Raw genomic sequence first — 18,596 nt, 5'->3', positions numbered from 1 at the left:
TCTCACCGCCAAAATTGAAACAACAACGAGTCTCCATCAGCTGCAGCTGTACCCGCAGTGCTCTCCTTCATTTTTGGCCTATTTTAGGTGCAAATACTAAATCTCTAAAGATGCCTTCCATACCGAAGAGACCCTGCCCCGACGCCATGAATGACTCCATGGAGAAAAGAATAACGCGCATTTCTATCGAAGGAAACATTGGTAAGTGCAGCTGTCAAAGAATAATAAGAATAAAATAAAGTCTTAGACAACATGACTTACCATTTTTATTAGTGCATATTAAAGTATTGTGGCAGGTGGTTATAATTAGTTTCTATGTTTTTCGGGCGGTCGTGTTACTTTGGATCTAACGATGTTTTGCCGCCAAATTATAGTCATGCCCGCTTAAATTCACTTCTTGCTTTATATATAAGGCCGATTGCACAATTTTGTGTCGTAGTTTATAATTATATTATATTGTATGACCGTAACTGAATTGAAAAAAAATATTATTTTGGTGCGCAGCGGCGGGGAAGTCTACTTTTGTGCGCCTTTTGGAGCAGGAGAGCAATGACTGGGAGGTAGTACCAGAACCGATCGCTAGATGGTGCAACGTCCAAACATCAACCAGCGACTTTGAGGTATGTCTTCACTATAGAAGACCAATCCTGCCAGTAATACAGTAATAAATAAATGCTTAAAAAATGAGTATACAATTAATTGACCCCCAAAATACAATAAACAAATAAATGTAGGTTAAATTATGCAGTATAAATTATAAATTATTATAAATTATACAGTATAATAAATAATGATATATAAATATATATAATAAATAAATATTTAAAGAAATAAGTATTAAATAAAGTCAAAGAATATATAGTACAATTAATAAATAAGGTAATTATCACAAAGACAAATAAACGAAGAAGCTAATTAAAAGATATACCGTAAATTCTCTAATATTGGCCTGTATTCCATTAGCGGCCGGGACTCTAACATTGGCCGGTCTCGCTGTCAGAGGAGGTAAATAATGGCCGGTCTCTAATACAGGCCGGGGCTATAAACGTTTTTTCTGGGCATACCTCAACATTATTCTTGTGGTAGTAACATACAAGTACCACAGCCCTGCGCTGCTGGACGAACGGCCCTGACTGCTGCCCGTCTGCGCGAGGAAGAGAACAGACACGCAGCAGACCATGAGGAGGAGCGCGAGTGATGAGGAGATTAAAGGGAGAGATGAAGAGGAGGAGGATTAAACAGAATTGGAGGATTTTTTTTTTTTTTTTTTTTTACTTCAAACCAAGCGAGACATGGTAACTGTACTTTTTCAATAAATGAACCTAGTGTTTTATAGGTTCAAATAGACACAAAATCTCATTTTTATTCATTCCACTGGTAGTCTGTTTTGCTCAAATAGCAATAGAGGCCTGTCTCTAATTCTGGCCTCTTTCCAATAAAGGCCTGGACCGCGATGCACTTGAGTGAAATACAGGCCCGGGCCTATATTAGAGGATTTACGGTACATATGTATATATATATGTCTCATTGTATATTTTAATTTCTACCTTCGTTTATTTTTTTAAGGTATTTTAGGGGGGCAATTAATCGTATGCTTATTTATTTTTGGAGCATTTATTTATTTCTGTTTTTATTTTTAATTATGGCAGGATTGGTCCTCCATATTTCACGCATAGTTACTGGACAATCAGTGGGGGGGAAAACCCTACTTATCTAAATTATTTTGTGACTATTAAGCCTGCACTATAATACAGAAGTGAAGGCTCCTTCAGAGAGCTGCTGAACCCCCATTTGACCATGTCTGCATAACAGGGAGGGTCCTCAGCTGTATTTAGAGTGCAGCTGCCATCTGTCCACATATCTGCGCTGGTTACAGTTAATATGACACACCCAAGGGAAACAGGTGGTTTCTGCACAGAAATGCACACCTGCAGCTCAAGCCTCCTGCTTTGACATGCACTCATAGTGGTCTGGAAACAAGACACCGATCAGACAGGTTATAACCCTTGATTTCTGTACTTTTTTGGTTAAAAAGAACCGAACTGTGCTGTTAAAGTGGAACAGGAGTGGGCTAAGGTTATAAAAATTGGCTAATTTTATTTCATATTTGTAAAAGAAAATACACTTTATTATTTAAGCTTTAAGCTAAAGTTAGAAAATTGTCCAATTTGACAACAATGAGTTTTTAATTCTGCTTTGGACTGGTGCACATGCTCCTTCATCTAGTATGGCGCCATCTACAGCCTAGATGTAGGAACTCTGTTTTTAAGCCCAGGTAAAGCTTTTTATTGACAAAAAAAAATAACAATTTGTAGACAAGGGGCTGAAAATTGAAGCAAAAAAATTATAAATCTAACTGGGAAGAGATTTGTTTAAATAAAAAGCAGTAAATTCTGCAGTGTGAAGAGGTAGATTTTCCACTGAAGGTTGGGGTTGGGTGACCTTATTATAAAGGTTATAAGGTTTCATGAAAGTCAAAAAAGCCCATTGATAGCAGAAGTTAATATTAAACTTATTGATGTTATCAGTTGATTTCAGTTATCAACAAATGGTTATAAAGGGCTATAAAATAATATGCTAGGACTAATATGTTGTCCTTTGCAACCAGGAGACTTTTTTTTATTGTCTTTAAACTCATCCTTTAGCTTCCTCACAGGTACCTCTTTCTTCTGCTGTCATTCATTACCCTGGCTGTATTTAAGGGCATATTTACAGTTCAACCAGGGTCAGTGGTCATTTGAGTTAATATCTCTTTAAGTACCGTATTTTCACGACTATAAGGCGCACTTAAACGTCTTTTTTTCCCCTCAAAATGTGCGGTGCGCCCTATGGTGCGGTGCGCCTTATGTGTGTTGTAACTGCGACTTTTGAGACCACCTCATTGAGGAGATGATGAAAGAGTGGCTGAATGTAAGGAGACCAGGTGTTTTTTTTCCACCCCTCACCATCGCTGTTAATATGTAACTCCATGCGTGCCCGTCTCACAGCTGATGTGAAAAACATGGGGAAACAAATTAACGCTGCTCGACATCGGTGTGAACCGGACCCAGCGGGTGCAGCAGAAGCAGCGAGTTTACATGCAAAGTCAATGGTTGACGCGCGTATAGGTGCAGCAAAAGGTCCCGCAGCGCATTTTGGTGCAGCACGTCGGGAGCGTTTAAGCATCTGAAGCGCCGCGCTTCTGCTGCTCGAGATGGAAAAATTGAAGTTTTGCTGCTGGACGCGCCGCATCAACCAATCAGAGAAGCTGATCTGGGAGCTGCCAGCGAGACAGACAGCGCTCTGATGACATATGATATTAACGCAAATGGAAAAGGCTGGATGGATGCGTGGCTGAGGCAGGTGTATGTGAGAAGACTAGGTGGTTTTTTCCACGCATCACCATCGCTGCGTGCCCATCTCACAGCCGATGTGAAAAAAAGGTGAATCAAATGAACGCTGTGCTCGCCGTTATCCCGGGGGTCTGACAAAGGAGCTTCAACCGCTCGACATCGGTGTGAAGCAGCCGTTCACAGTAAGGCTGCGAGCGGCGTGGGAGCGATGGATGACCGACGGAGACCACAGTTTCAGGATAAGTGGAAGGCAGCGCCGGGCAAGTTACGCCACAGTTTGCGGATGGATTGTAGATGCTTGGACTAAAGTGTCTGCTGGCTCTGTTGTTCAAGCTTTCGCAAAAGCCGGCATTATTTCTGAGGAGCCGCGCTGCACGGAAAGTGACTCTGACAGCGAAGAAGGGGAAATTGGCATGTCTGATTTAGCGCAGCTGTTTTATTCAGAAACAGAGGATGATGACTTTGATGGGTTTGATTAATACTTTGTAATAAATACATGAATAAAGCACAATCATACTCAGTTTTGCTCCCGCTCTATTTTTCTACCTGAAAACTTAATTCAACAGCATCCCCGGCGCGTCTCCTCCTCTTCACCGCGGCGGCTGGCAGGTGTTTTTTCATCTAAATAATCTAAATCTTGCAGCTATATTTGCTGTGATCAGTGGGAATAAAGTAGTTTTAATATGTTTTTAAGTGAGAAAGTCCACCTGAAAACTTAATAATTGCAGTCAGTTCATCCAGATTATCTATTTCTGTCGGAGGCGCTCAGACCCCCACATACCAGCGGTGCGCTGACAGCAGAAATCTCTTCATCAGCAGCCTGTAGGCTGGGCAGCCTGGGGTTCACCGCGGCTGCTGGCAGGTGTTTTTCATCTAAATAATTTTAGCTGCAGGCACCAGGATACCAGCAATAAAAGCGAACATATTCCGTCAGCAGGTTTCAGGATTTTAAGTTAATTTAGGAGTGACCACAGCGCTGTCATCTGCGATGTCTCTGTCTCACGGCCAGCTGCCAGGTTTGATTAATACTTTTTAATAAATACATGAATAAAGCACAGTCATACTCAGTTTTGCCCCCGCTGTATTTTTAAATACGCAGTAGAGGTATTTAAAGGTAGTAGAGGACTTGTACCTGTATATAAAAAACGCGCCCTATAGTCCGGTGCGCCTTATGTGTGTGTTAAATACAGAAATGGGACACATAACTGAGAGTGCGCCTTTTAGTCCGGTGCGCCTTATGGTCGTGAAAATACGGTATAAAGTGGGGAGGGGTGATTATTTAAGATACCTGAGGAAAATTCTTCATTCAATCTTGGTTTCATTCTTTAGGAGCTGACCACCTCTCAGAGGAGCGGCGGAAACGTGTTGAAGATGATGTATGAAAAGCCGGAGAGGTGGGCATACACCTTCCAGAGCTACGCCTGCATCAGCAGGGTGCGTGCCCAGGCCAGATCAGCCAACGGCAAGCTCCGAGAGGCTGAGAACCCTGTGTTGTTCTTTGAGCGATCCATCTACAGTGACAGGTATCGGGGTGTAAACAATGAGTAGTTTGATTCTGATCAATAAAACTTGTGACTTTTTTTCATCCAAGTTTTAAAGATGTGTGGCTAAATTGTGTCTGCTTTATTTCTGCAAGGTTTCACCAGCTTTTCTTAGTATGTGCTACATGACGTGACACATACTAAGTAAGAAGAATGTTTCCTGACAGGCATTCCTGCCTCATGTGTTCTTTATGTTTCAGGTACATATTTGCAGGCAACCTATATGAGAGCGAATGCATGAATGAGACGGAATGGTCCATCTATCAGGACTTGCATGGCTGGCTGCACAACCAGTTTGGCAAGCACATCGAGCTCGATGGCATCATTTACCTCAGAGCTTCTCCAGAGGTACTCTTCCACCCACTGATCGCTCTTTTACAAGTCAGAAGGAATGCTTGTTGAATGTTTAAACTGGTTTAAACAAATGAGATCATTTGCTCCTGTATCCTGCACATGTTTAGAGATGCTTGGAGCGACTGCACACTAGAGGAAGAGAGGAGGAACAGGAAATCCCCCTGGAATACCTGGAGAAGCTCCACTTCAAGCATGAGAGCTGGTTGCAGAATAAGACTATGAGGTGGGTTGCTTGGTGTAAAGCACCTGTGAAAATCATCGGTGCATCCTGATTGTTTAATTACTATGAATGGGCTTGCATTTATTTATTTTTTTTTACTCTAATCTTACATTTTGGGAATGAACAGTATCTTATTTACTGTCACCGCCCAACTGCCTCACATTTGAGGGTACCAGAGTCCCACTAGCTGCTAGGGGCCATTATATTTGACCAGCAGGGAGTCGAGCCTTGAAAATCCTTTAGGGCACTCAGAGCATGCAAATGGATTAAACATAATGACCCCCTCATGGCATCTCTATAGTATCAGAGTCAGCCTTTTAGATGTAGGGAGGTTATTTTCTACTTATTGACTTTAAACACTACAGATAAGAGCAGTAATATCTTAAAGGTACACTGGTGAATGATAGTAGAATTGTTAGCTAGTTTGAAGAACCCAATAGATGGAGAAGTAACTGGTTGGCTTATCCATGTGAAGGTTTTGCTGCTACAGATGCATGTTTTGTCTTTTTTTTTTTTTTTATAAGCTTGATTTTCTTTTATTTACCTGCAAAGAGGAAAACCCACTGCTGCCTGTTTTAAATTGGTTAATATTTTCTAATCTGTTTTGTATTTAAATCACGTTTTCTTTGGTTTTCCACATTACACCCTGTTTTCTGATTGACATACATGTTTTTTTATGTAAGTTTAAATTTGGTTTATCAAATCTTATCATAAACTGGGCCCTGATGCCTAGAAAGCACTTTAACTGCTATTTGTATGTCAGCAGGATTAAATGAACATAGTTAACCACTAGTGATTTAAAGAATCAACATTTTTAAGTGTTTGTCTTAAATGTATCTATATTTTTTTTTAGTTTCATTTTTGATTTTGTGTAGAAGACATTATTTTGGCTTAAGGTTTTATAAAGTGTTATACTTGTAAATTTGAGCTGGGAAAAGCAGGTAATCCTGATATAAAAATGTTCCTGGAGCCGTGGGTGTGACTAACTAGATGACCTTGATGGTCTGTCCTTGCAGCATGGAGTTTGAGTACCTCAATGATGTGCCTGTACTGACCTTGGATGTAAACGATGATTTTAAGCAGAACGATTCCAAGAGTGGCGACATGATTGAGAAGGTAAGTCGGTGTATTTTTACAGTACAGGAAGTAAGAACGCAAAATATTGTGATACCAAAGGAACAGAACAATTTTTACACGCTGATTAAGAATTTGTCACGTTGTTCTTATATTACTGTCAGGATCAGTCAAAACAGGAAGTGGAAGACTAGACCTGGTAGTAACTGGATGTCAGCATTGCTCACATTCTGCTGCCGTTTGCTCTTTGGAGAATGTCATGATGGTTCCTACAATAGCGGTTCCTTTTTTTTTCTTTTTCGTATCACCTTAAGAAATCAGCAGGCATTTCAAAAAGGACAATAAGCAAGACTGAATAACATTCTTAAAAAAAAAAAAGATTCTTAATAAAAACTAAATTAGCACATGACTAGAAAAAAAACTGTTAGGTTTAGTGTATCTTATATATATATATATATAAGATACACTAAATAAGTATGTATATGTATGTGTATATATATATATATATATATATATATATATATATATATATACACACACACACACACACACACACATTTTTTAAGTACTACCTATAATCTTGTCACTAATTGGCTCTTAGACCTGCATTTTACAAATAATAATTCCCTCTTATACCACAAACATGTAAGAAGGCTTCTCAAAACAAAATTATGCAACACTGCAGTGGCTTTGAGTTCAATATTTGGATGGAAAGTCATAACAGGGTTTCGCATAACTCAGAATATGCTTGTTGAGCAGTTTTCTGTTGATTGTAAACATGGAAACGTTGAGGTTTCTCCTGAAATTAAAAGCTGTTTGTTGAGCTAAAACAAGACTGTGACGCTTTCAATCAAGAAGATCAGAAGTGAATGTTGATGTCATCTGATTACTTTTTTTTTTTTTTTTGGTTCTTTTTCAGGTGAAGGAGTTCTTGAGCACGTTGTGATGGAATAATGTTAATTCTGCCAAGAGGAAAGCAATTCGTGGAAGATTAAGAACAATGAAATACCCCAACATGATCACTTCTTTTTTTTATTTTTATCAGTTTTCTAATGATCTGACAATTTGCACTGGTTTTACTGTTGCTTTGCTGTTTTTACTTTATTTATGAAATTATATGCATGGTTGTCAACCTTTTTAATAAAAGCTATACCCTACCAAAGTGTGTGTGTGTTTCCACTTTCTGTTCACCCACATGTTGGTTCTGGTGTTTGAAATTTTTACAGCACCTTAACAGATTATATGTGGGGTTTAGGGTAGATAAGTTTATCCACTCAAGCACATTTATAACATCTCAATAAACCAGGTATTTATCAGACTTTTAATCACACGATAAGTTTAATAGGCTTTGGCTTCACCAATCTGAAAAAGCTGTGGTTTTCCATATATTTGCACCATTTTCTAGCACACCTTTTCCTTCCATCTATTTTTACATGTATATCCCTCTATGCAGGGCCCTGAACAGCCTCTTCAAGCTTGGTTTCTTATATTAGAAACGTGAACCAAGAAATATGTCTGAAGTTTTTAATTTGAGTTAAATATTAACAGTTTTCTAGGCAAAACAGATTTTATTCCTATTCCCCCTTGTATTGTTTTGCAACAGGGTCATTAAATATAACAAGTCATTAAATTATTATTTTTGAAATCAAGGCTTTAATTGGCATTCAAATTCATTAAACGTGATTATCGTGGTATTTAAAATGCACTAAAAAAAGTTTATAAAAACAATTTCCTCAGATATAATGTCCCGAATGTTTGCGCCGAACTGCTTTCGGTTGATCGTAAAGCCATATGTTCGGAAAAGAAGCTCGAAGCGGAGAAAAAGCTAGAGAATGGGAAAATACTAATTTCAACAAAAGTGGATGGAAAATGAGGAATTCAGGACATGGCTGCAGCCTGTCAACAGTAAAGATGATTTTACCGTGTTTATATATATATTAGTCATGAGTACTTGTTGATGGCATTAAAATTATTTCTAGGAGCATTAAAAAAAGCTTTAAATTAGAGTTACTTATTCCGGAATAAAGCCTGTTCAAGTATCACTTAAAAATGCAATCAGTTGACTGTTCATGCTCCACAAAAAGCACAAAGAAGTTTTAGCCCCCCCACCCATTTGCCCAAAAAAAACTTTTTTTATCTTTCTAAACATTCAGTAAGATTAAGGTCTATAAAACTTATATATGTTTCATGCATTTCAGAATAAAATAATTGTAATTTAGAAATGAATGATTATAAAGCCTAACCTTATTTTGAGGCTGGTCTCCCCTCAGTCTGTGCAGCCCTGGGCAGACAGCCATGTAGTCCATAATAAAACTTTTGACTTAAAATTGATTCCAATTTCCTGAGGTGCACCTATAGTTCTAACAGAAGGTGTCGCCAGTCTTAATTCAAACCCTTTTAGCTGATCATTCGACCTTTATTTGGAGCAAACAAGATAATAAAGCATTTACCTGATTCCTTTTTATTTATTTTTTACTTTTATTTATTTTTGTTTTTACAGACATTAGAATAATAGCCAAAATAAAGTCTGGTTTAGAATAGGATGTAATATAAATCTCGGCCCCCTCCATGATATCTTATATCCTTGTTTGTCCAGATTTATGTGCAAAGAATTGAAACAAAGCGCTTCCAAATGCCGGGAAATTAAATTGATTAAACAATGGAGAAGCAATTTGTCAAGTAGAGGCATCTGGAGCGCCACCCACGAGTGACCTCCGCCCCCATCCGTGGCGTCACGCAGGAGGAGGGAAGGGACGTTAAATATGGAAAACAGACACGCAGTCCACGGAGACTCCACGCGCCCACGACGCTCCGCATTTCCTCAGCGTGTCGCTCCGGGACGAGCTCAGCCAGATAATGAGGATTGTGCGTCCTGCTGCGCACAGTTTGGTTCATCGAGTCAAAGAGATCATCCCCGCCAGATAGCCGCACTTCTTCCCTCTTTGTTTGCTTTCATTAGATATATATTTATATTTTTGTTTCTTAAATAGAAAAGGTAAACAAATAAAGCAACTGGAGGTGACAAAAGTCAACCGAGTACAAAGCTTGATCATCTCCGAGGAGGAAACTTGTCGCCATGAGTTCCGATAAGAGCAAGTAAGTTTACAATCTGTTGCGTTTTTAAGAGGAAGAACTCCGAGTGGAAAGTTTACGCGCACATCTGATCCTCATCCAGGTTATTTAACAAGTAAATATAAGATATTCTGTGATTAATTATAGAGCTTTGACTGTAGTCTGTGTTATACCTGAGTAAAAAAAGCGTGGGTTGTTTAACAAACTAAGAGCGATCGAAAAAAAAAAAAGTATTTTGGAAAAAAGTCCCCTTAGATAAGCCAGTGTTCCTTCACCGCTGTGCCTATGAATGGACTGTAATCTATTTTCCAAGAACCTGTCACTATCAATTAGAAAGACGCAGCGATGAATGCTCTACATCTATGAATCAAGCAGTGCGCGCGCCTCACTGCGCACGCGCCTTCATATTAGATTTCAAATCTTCTATCCAGATTTTTATTTGAGTCATAGAAAAAACAAAACAGATTTGATTGTGTGATTTTAAACATCCATACAATAGGGTATAACAGTCTTATAATAAAAGGCAGTTAATAGTTTAAGACAGGAGACACTAGAAGTAAAGCATCAGTGGCGGACCAAATGTACCAGGGGGCCAGGAGGGGGCCCAGCGTTTTTTCATGGGGGCACAGAAAAGCCTGAAATAAAAAACAGGCTTAGGGATTCAAATATATTATTAATATTATTAAGAGAGTTGCATGAAGTGAAATATCTATTCAATTAGGTTTAATTAAAATTCTGTCTTATTAGGTCAATATACATTCATAATTTAGGAAGTTTACGTAATTTTTGCTTAATTTAAGTAAAATTACTGTTCTCTTTTTTTTATAACATTTTTATTAGTCTTGTTTTTTAGTAAACAAAGAAAAAGAATAGAGAATTGCACATGCTGCCAATCATCTTACATGAGTATGGGATACAGAACAGAAACAACCCCCCCCCCCCAAAAAAAAAAAAATAATAATAATAATAATTATATTTATAACAGGAAGCCGTCGTACAGTATCACATTCACGGTAGATCATGTCTTCAAATTACCGTTTTATATAAAATCTGAATTAGAACTCAAGAAAAACTGATAATTTCAACCATAAAAATTAGAGCTATTTGTTAAAAAAAAAAAAAATTAGAAGATGCAAACTGGGATCCTGTCTCAGTACCAATGAAGCTATAACCTTATTGTTTTTATTTAATTAGCAAAACAGAATTTGTAAAGAAAAAAAATGAAATAGATCCAAAGGAGCTATCAGTAAGCATGTCTGTTCCAGCGCAGATCATCATTAGAATTTCTTTGAATATTATTTCTTCGGTACAGGGGCCATAACAGGCGCCAGGACATGATCTACAGGGGCATTGGCCCCCGTTGGCCTCTGTCTAGAACCACCCATTTAAAGCATTAAAGCCTAACAAACTATTTTTCCTTTAATATGCAGGGATAAGGTCTGATTTTAGCTTAATGAAACATTATTTCCTCTTTAATTTGATCAAGCCCAGTATAGTGGCGGTTAACTGGAAATATTGAAGTGTAATTGTGGGTAGGAGATTTATTTTCTGAGATGAATGTCAGTGCTCTTAAAAGTAATTAATTTGATCAATCTTGAGCGTAAACGGCCGGAAACAATAATGTGTAGGGATAGTAAGGGAGGTCCTGTTATTATGGCCAAGGAAAACACAATAGGTATTTATACAAGAACCCTAGTGTTTGTTTTGATTTTTATTTGTTTGTTTTTGTATTTCAAATAGCAAAAAAAGGTTATCAATGAAAATATTAAGATTGTTATATACTCAATTCAGCATTTGTAACTCTTGTGGGGGAAAAAAAAAAGTTTGGAAGAACTAAAGGCATTTTCCCTTGGTTCTTTGTTTTTTTTGGTGTTTAGTTGTTATTATAGATGGACATATATTTTAGCAGGTTAACTATGTTTCCATGATAATATCATCAGCGTAGGGACAGAGGGATGCACATTTAACCATTATAATAACAATGGTCATACATTTTTGGTCTTTATAGGTTCTTGATTCTAAAATCATGTAAGTTATCACAATAAGATACAGGTTTTTGAAAGGACATTGAAGGAAACAAACTAACTTTATCTGATTTTGTATATTTCCATTAAAAGCAGCACAAAAGGGAAATAAAAATCAGGCTTATTATCAAGAGTGAGTAAATAATGGAATTACAGAATTGCAGAAAATAAAAAAAATTGCGCACAAACCAGGAACCTAGCTCTGTTTTTGTTTTTTCATTGCTTATATCATAATCAAAAGTAAAAAAAACAATCATGCTGTTTAAAAAAAGCTTAAAGGGAGTAAGAGCAGGATAATGGTCTGTACAAGTGTGCATTTGTTCTAGTAAAAAACAGGGAAACGGGTTCTAATGTTGCAAAAAACTTAATTGTTCTAGCAGAGTGTCTAGGTCAGTTGGAATATTTCCAATCAGTTAGCACATTTAAGCCACAGGGCAAGTGCGTCAGCCATCGCTACACTTGGATAAGTGCTATCTAAGAACGCTTGCAGTAAAGAAGGATCCAGAACATGAAGCAGGATACTTCCTAGAAGCAATTCGTTTATCATAAGGACCTTCTGACGTTCCTAGTCATGGCTAGGAGCTATACAGTTGCCCACAATCCTTTGCGTGTGTTTAGGCACAGGAAACCTCATGGAGTTTAACAAAAATACATTATTTCTTCACCTGTACTCTGTGTGATGCATGCAAATTAACATTTCCTTATAAGTTTTGGGCTATATAATGGAGAACTTCAATAGTTTACTAGATTTTATTTTTTTGTATTCCTCTTATAGAAGGCTATAGTCCTAATTTTATTTGAGTTATTTGTGTGCATGTCCCTTGTGCAATGACATCCATAAGGATGAAGGCTTTCTGGATTCAGTACATCAGTCTGGAGTTCTTTTCCTGCCCTGGATCGTGGTCGTATTGTTGACCCTGTGAGAGGTGAAAAATAGAAACAGGAAGTAGCAGCTATAATTTGAGGTATTTGGACCGAGGTACTGAGTACCTTAGATTTGAGATTTTAATTAAATTGAACAGAGAATGACTGGGGAAATAAATTGTCTTTGTGGGGGCTTAATTTTTTTTATCACTTTCCTGAAGATAAGAGTTTGGACAGCCTCAAACCAGGATGCCTGTTGGTAGCATAGATGTTGGTCACATTTTTTGGGTGTAGGCTACTTTTACAGGTCAAGAACAGAGGGAAAGTCTGTCCCAATCGTCCTCTCTGTGAACCTAATTATAGGTTGGACCTATCATGCTTTTTAGATTAGCCAACTTACACAGTGATGGATGTGTAGAAAACAGGATGAAGACAGGATGATGGCAAAGTGGAGATGAGCAGCTGCTCCGGTGGAGAGTTGCGCTTCCTGAATTTCTGCAGCGACTCTGATTGGCTCTCTTCTGAATAGAGTCTAGTCTATTGCTGAAGCAGAATACAGCAAATTTGATTTCCCTGCTCCTTCACCTTTCATGAGGTCAGCAGTAAAGACTTTAGTGTGGGTAGGAAAGGAACTCTGAACAGCTGTGCCAAATCCAGACGGCCTTTAACTGGGGACTTCATGGGGAAATAAAATGCACATCGATGATGCCTGTCAGATTGGAGCAATGAAAAGAAAACTCTACATTACACAAACCAAATCATACAATGGTGTGCAGATTGGCATTTGTCTCACACACACAGTACTCATGAAGCAAAAACTGTTCATTTCCATGATGCGGTCTGTGCGTAAATATCATTTCTTAAAGCCCTTCAGTGCCAGATATGAATCTTCCAAAGTCTCAGTGATAAAGGAAATATTCAGACAGTACTTATCATGGCGACTGCTGGCGCAATTCCGCTTTGGCTAAGGAATCCATACCGATTAATGGTATATGGTGGAATCCCTCTCTCAGGTTTATAGGGTGGTTTATAGGAATTGGAAGAAGTCCTACAGTTGACACTTCTCTAAATAGTTGTTGGGACATTAATGAACCACCCCCTGTCCGTATCCTGATTGGTTCTGCAATCATCTTGAGAGATTTGGGCTTATATTGTGAAACACTTCAGAGTCCGTGTTTTAAGCGTCGTCATGCTAACTGATTTGGCATTGGTACGTGTTTGATTTTAGGGACCATTTTTGGCAGTGATAGGTGATACGCAATACGGTTTTATATGTACCTCAATGAAAATGACCTCTGATAAGACGCCGGATGTGATGTAAGCAGATCTATGTGCACATTGGAGCTTAGGTTGTGAGGGTAGAATTTATGTTGATTTGCAAAAGAAGGGGTCAAACAAATAGAAAAACAGACCACAGTGTTGTTTTATGGCCAACGGACTGTATATACAGTGGATCAACTAGTTTCACTGAAAGGAACAAATCAGCTATTATTATGCCTGTCAAAACCAGAAATCCCCTTGGTCTGTTTTAAATTTTGCCTTAAGCTCCTGGATTGCAGTTGTTGCGTCATACCTCTCATCTATTGCATCTCCTTGGAATATTTGCAGGGTTGTGTTAAGTCCTCTTCAAATCAAATATGGAGTCTAGAGTGACCTCTTTGTATGGGTTTATAGAAACAAAACTTGATTTCTAACTCTCCTTTGTCTCCAATTGTTTGTGACGAATGGTTTTCAACAAGGAAATGTTTTTCTCTTCCTTTTTCTGTAATTCCTCGCTTGTCTTGCTTTCTCTAGGCGTGAACTTTAGTATAAAGGGCTTTAAGAAGTTCTTCGAAATTGCCTAACCTCTCCTATCATATTAAATCTTCTTTGCTGGAAATTGCAAAAGTCAAGACTACCTGTTTAGCAGGTAGTGATCTATTGTGTGAAGGGAACAATGCAGACAATTGTTTTCATTAAATGTTTTGAGACAAAACTTTATCTCAGCCATTTCCCCTTTCAAAGGAAATATACATTAGAAACAAAAGTAAAACTGATCTAATTACTTTTAAAATGTTTAAAAAATATGGTGATTCTTTTTTCTTTATAAACCAGCATGAGAAATAAATTGACTGCTTAAAATCCTTAAAAATAGTAACAGTTATTAATATTATACTATTAAATAACAAGCTGTGTATTACCAAGAAAATTCCCTAAATGTACTTATGACCTCGGGGAACATGGGCTACAGGCTTATAGAGGCATTGGTGCTGAAGTCACTGATCTCTATTTATTCACTGGATAGCTGATAGCCTGAAAAAAGTGAACCCACTGGCCGCCATATTGGTACTCCCCACTCCCAAGGAGATGAGCCATTAAAAAATGCCTATGTATATAGCATTTGGCTGCAAAAATAAATAGTTTTCTTGCTCTTGGAAGATGTTTCACAGGTAATTATACAGTCAGTGGATTTACTAATATTTACTATATATTCCGATTTATCCTATAGTATGTAGAGTAACATTAGTCTGGCTGTCTTAGACTGACTCTAAGATATTGACTGAGTAAGACATCAAAATTGGGTCTAACATTAGAAAATAGAAAGTAATTCATTGTGAAATGTAAATATAGTTATTCTTTAGGTGGATGTTGTTTTTTGTAGTGTTTGTTGTATTTCTCATTTGAAAAAGTAATGTGCTAAAGTACATCGCATGTTATATTGACGCAAAAAAAGCAAGTTGAGCATTTTTTAAGGCATAAAAGTATATGGCATCATGCATGCACTATTTGCAAATAGGAAAATATTATAGCATTAACAGATGTACTTGTATATCAGTCTTGATGTGTAATCAGTACATGTACGTCCTCAATTTAGCACTTTTGGCGCATGTATATTATTGTGCTCCATTAACACACTCATTTTGTTGTGATGGATTTGTATAATACGTCATATTACATGATTTATAGACTTCATTGACTTCATACTGGCTATGTAATGTGATGCACTTATTTTTTTATCATAAGTTACAGTAATCTACTTAAGCTATGAAACTGCAAGTGGGTGTCCAAGTGATGAATTTATATTTTAAAAGTCTTAATTCCCCCTGAAAATGAGAACATTATAGTTGTTCGATGCTATAGCGCACTTATTGTTTACATTGCGACCGCTCTAACTATGGAGTACCAATATGGCGGCCGGGGACTTCACTCAACCCGGTACTACCAAAGGGAAATCAGCAATCCACTGAATAGAGATCAAGTGGCTGAAGTAATGAGGTGTCAGTCCGCTCATCCAACACTGTTTTAGTTAAATAGAGTCAAATAAAAAGGCTATTCTAAAGATTTTTCAGTAAAAAAGGTACAAAATGTCTCCTTAAGTTGCTCTAATTTTGAATCCACAAGTGTAAATGCCATTATTGCTCCTTACTCATCACTCTACAGCTTGTTGCACTTGCTGCCCTCTCGGTAAATCTAGCTGACTGCTGGGATTGGCTACGTCACTTTGTAAAGAGATGTAGCTGATCCCTGACCCTGCCGCTTCATGCCCTGGCATGCTTATCCAGCCTCATGAGGCTGACAAGAAGCAAAGCAGAAAGTTGACCAATGCGTTTGCCCTTGCATGAAGCAGAAACAACAGGAAGTGAACAAGGAGATCAAGATATGCTTCTATAACAGTTATGTGATGGAGATGCACTGTGAGATCTTATCTGTGACGTGTTCCCATGCCTTTTCCTCTTGTTGACTTTGCTGAGTAATACTTAAGAGCAGAGTTTAGGTTTATCCTTTCTCTGTATGGCTCCAGCCTAATTCACACTCTGGCTGCATTCTTGCTGCCATGGCTGCATCCTGGGAGTATTTGCCGCACCAGTGGTGGTTTTCCCTTTTTAAGTTCTCCCTCTCCCTGGCCACCAAGTGAGGTGATTAATGCTGCTCCATGACCAGCAGTAAACCTGAAACATGAGCTTAGTTTGCTCTCCTGTGCTCTGAGTAGTTTTCTGAGGGCCTCGTCTCTGTGTGCGTGACCTATCTTCATGCACAGAAGCTGCATCCCCCACACATTCGTACCTGTTAGAAAGGTGAAGCCAAAAAATTAGGGGCTGCTCTCAGAACGCTCCTAAGGCGCCACATGTGGCGTGACTGAGTTGTACTGAATTAAACCAGCTCCACCCTTGGGGTTTTAGAAGTTTCTGTTTAGTCATAAAAAAATAAAAATAAAAAAAAACATTATCACCGCTCCTCCTAAATGAAACATTGTGTCATCACACACCTTACACCTCAATTTCAGAAATGTAACCTTTAATTTCAAGACTTTGGAAGAACATTCATGTAGAGATAGATTTTTGGATTTCTCTTAGTTTTTTGGAACATTTAATCAGTAATTGATGACCTCTTGTTTCCTTGTGGTATATATATGAGGCCAATTCTTTCATCCAGGGCTGCTTGACTGGAAGATGACCCAAATCTATCTTAGCATGGAAAGTCAGTGGAATGGTCAGGAAGTTCTTTATTACAAACTTGGGACATTTTGATGTTTTTAGCCATGAGGTTCTTGTAGAAGAACCTCATGACCACTTTTGAGGACAATAGAGGACTTGTGATGATGTGGGTCTGCTTCTCATTCAAGGGTCAGTGGAAATTATAGTTTATTTCATTATTTTTGATTCATACTATATTTAACCCAGGGAGACACTCTGAGACTTCAAATGTTGTTTACGAGGAATTTCGGGGCCAAGATGAGGGAGCCTTTAAAATGGCAGTAAAATGCAATTCTTTAAAAGATATTTAAAGATATTTTACACATTGTAAAAACGGCTATGGTTACTATTTATGTAAGCCCAATGACACATGAAACAGTCAAATCTAACAGCATAGTGGATTAAAACAGATGTTGGAGTATACTCTGTTCTTTTATGGTTTAAGAGCTTTTTTTTTTGTATAAGCTGGGTCAGTATGAGCGTTTTTGCACAGTCACCAGGAACAAGTTTTGTGATAGAACAAGATTTTAGATGGGAGAGTGCCAGCAATAGTGATATATATGAGAATATGTCTTTGCAGCTAGGCAGAATTTTAAAGATTGTGATGACAACAGTTATGCCTGTTTATTAAACCAAGAATAAGAATTTTTTTTTTACAAACTTCTCAAAACATAAAGATAAGAAACTTTTCAATTCAGATTCCTATGTGCCTAGGAGTACAGCCAAATGGAAATTTAAAGATCAGTTACAAGACATTCAAACTTCTATAGAATTGCACTGAGTTCACTAAACTACAATGAAAGCTTGTCGGATCTGATAAGCGACCTGTTAAGGTGTGGTCAGGGTAGAGTACATTTCAGTATCATCGACATAACAATGGACGTTACTGTTTGATACTTTTCCACACACACTGTTGAAATGTAAGATGAATATGAGCTGCCCTAGACGTGAACTCCGAGGAACGCGCTTGGTTTTTAGAGGGAAACATCTTGAACTTTCACGCACTGGACTTTCTAAAGAGATAACGCCCTAGAACATGATCTTACAGTCTAAAGTCAGTAAGTTCTTGCAATTAAAAATATACCCAGAGAACAGAACATCACAATCTCTTCCCAAACCCTATGCATTCACTGCAACGTTTGGGCCTCTGCTAGTCAAACATCTTCACATTGGGTCTTTAAACAGGATGATGATCTAAAAATATGCCCAAATCAGCCAAAAAAACTGGTTCACTAGACACAAAAACGCCTTATTTCATTGCCACCCTAGCCCTCAGATTCCACACATTAAACAAGTACTGCTTAATATAAACTGCCCTGCAAGTGATTCACATTTAAACTGTCACTGGGTCTGCTCAAGACTAGGATCGCCAGAAAAGAAAAACAGTGTGACATAAGCGAGTCCTTGAAGCAAGTGGGATTTTCAGTACACCCTGTCCTGCAGGGTTGGAATATATACAGAGCGAACTGGAGAGGAGGTGAGAAGAAAATCAGCAGCTAAAAGATAAAGACTAGAGTCCTTCCTTGTAACACGCTATCATAACACAACCACTTTGTATTTACCAACAGTAGGAACGCACAGATATTAATGACACCATTGATATGGCATGCACACCTTCCTCATGATTTGATTAATTTAGTGGCATAATCAGGCTCATTATC

General features: G+C 38.1%; 2 protein-coding genes across 7 annotated transcripts in view; both read left to right on the top strand.

The window, feature by feature from the left end:
• On the top strand, positions 1–7,683 carry dck (deoxycytidine kinase). Its single transcript, XM_038304996.1, has 7 exons — positions 1–201; positions 505–620; positions 4,662–4,855; positions 5,074–5,221; positions 5,335–5,450; positions 6,464–6,563; positions 7,441–7,683. Exons 1-7 carry the CDS (start codon positions 111–113, stop codon positions 7,465–7,467), a joined length of 792 nt encoding a protein of 263 aa, XP_038160924.1. The 5' UTR covers positions 1–110; the 3' UTR covers positions 7,468–7,683.
• Positions 7,684–9,290: 1,607 nt separating this feature from the next.
• Positions 9,291–18,596, top strand: part of LOC119796456 (electrogenic sodium bicarbonate cotransporter 1-like) — a 45,739-nt gene continuing 36,433 nt past the window's right edge. For 3 of the 6 annotated variants that reach the window (XM_038305016.1, XM_038305014.1, XM_038305013.1), the window contains exon 1: positions 9,292–9,617. In XM_038305016.1, coding sequence (XP_038160944.1) covers positions 9,598–9,617 — 20 coding nt within the window. In that variant the 5' untranslated portion in view covers positions 9,292–9,597. Of the gene's footprint in view, positions 9,618–18,596 lie in introns of all 6 variants that reach the window. The other 3 variants (XM_038305011.1, XM_038305015.1, XM_038305017.1) reach the window with 2 other exon arrangements.

The sequence above is a fragment of the Cyprinodon tularosa genome, unplaced genomic scaffold, assembly GCF_016077235.1.
Source record: "Cyprinodon tularosa strain WSP-4 unplaced genomic scaffold, ASM1607723v1 ctg55, whole genome shotgun sequence".
Taxonomy (NCBI): domain Eukaryota; kingdom Metazoa; phylum Chordata; class Actinopteri; order Cyprinodontiformes; family Cyprinodontidae; genus Cyprinodon; species Cyprinodon tularosa.
This window is presented reverse-complemented; position numbering and strand designations above follow the sequence as displayed.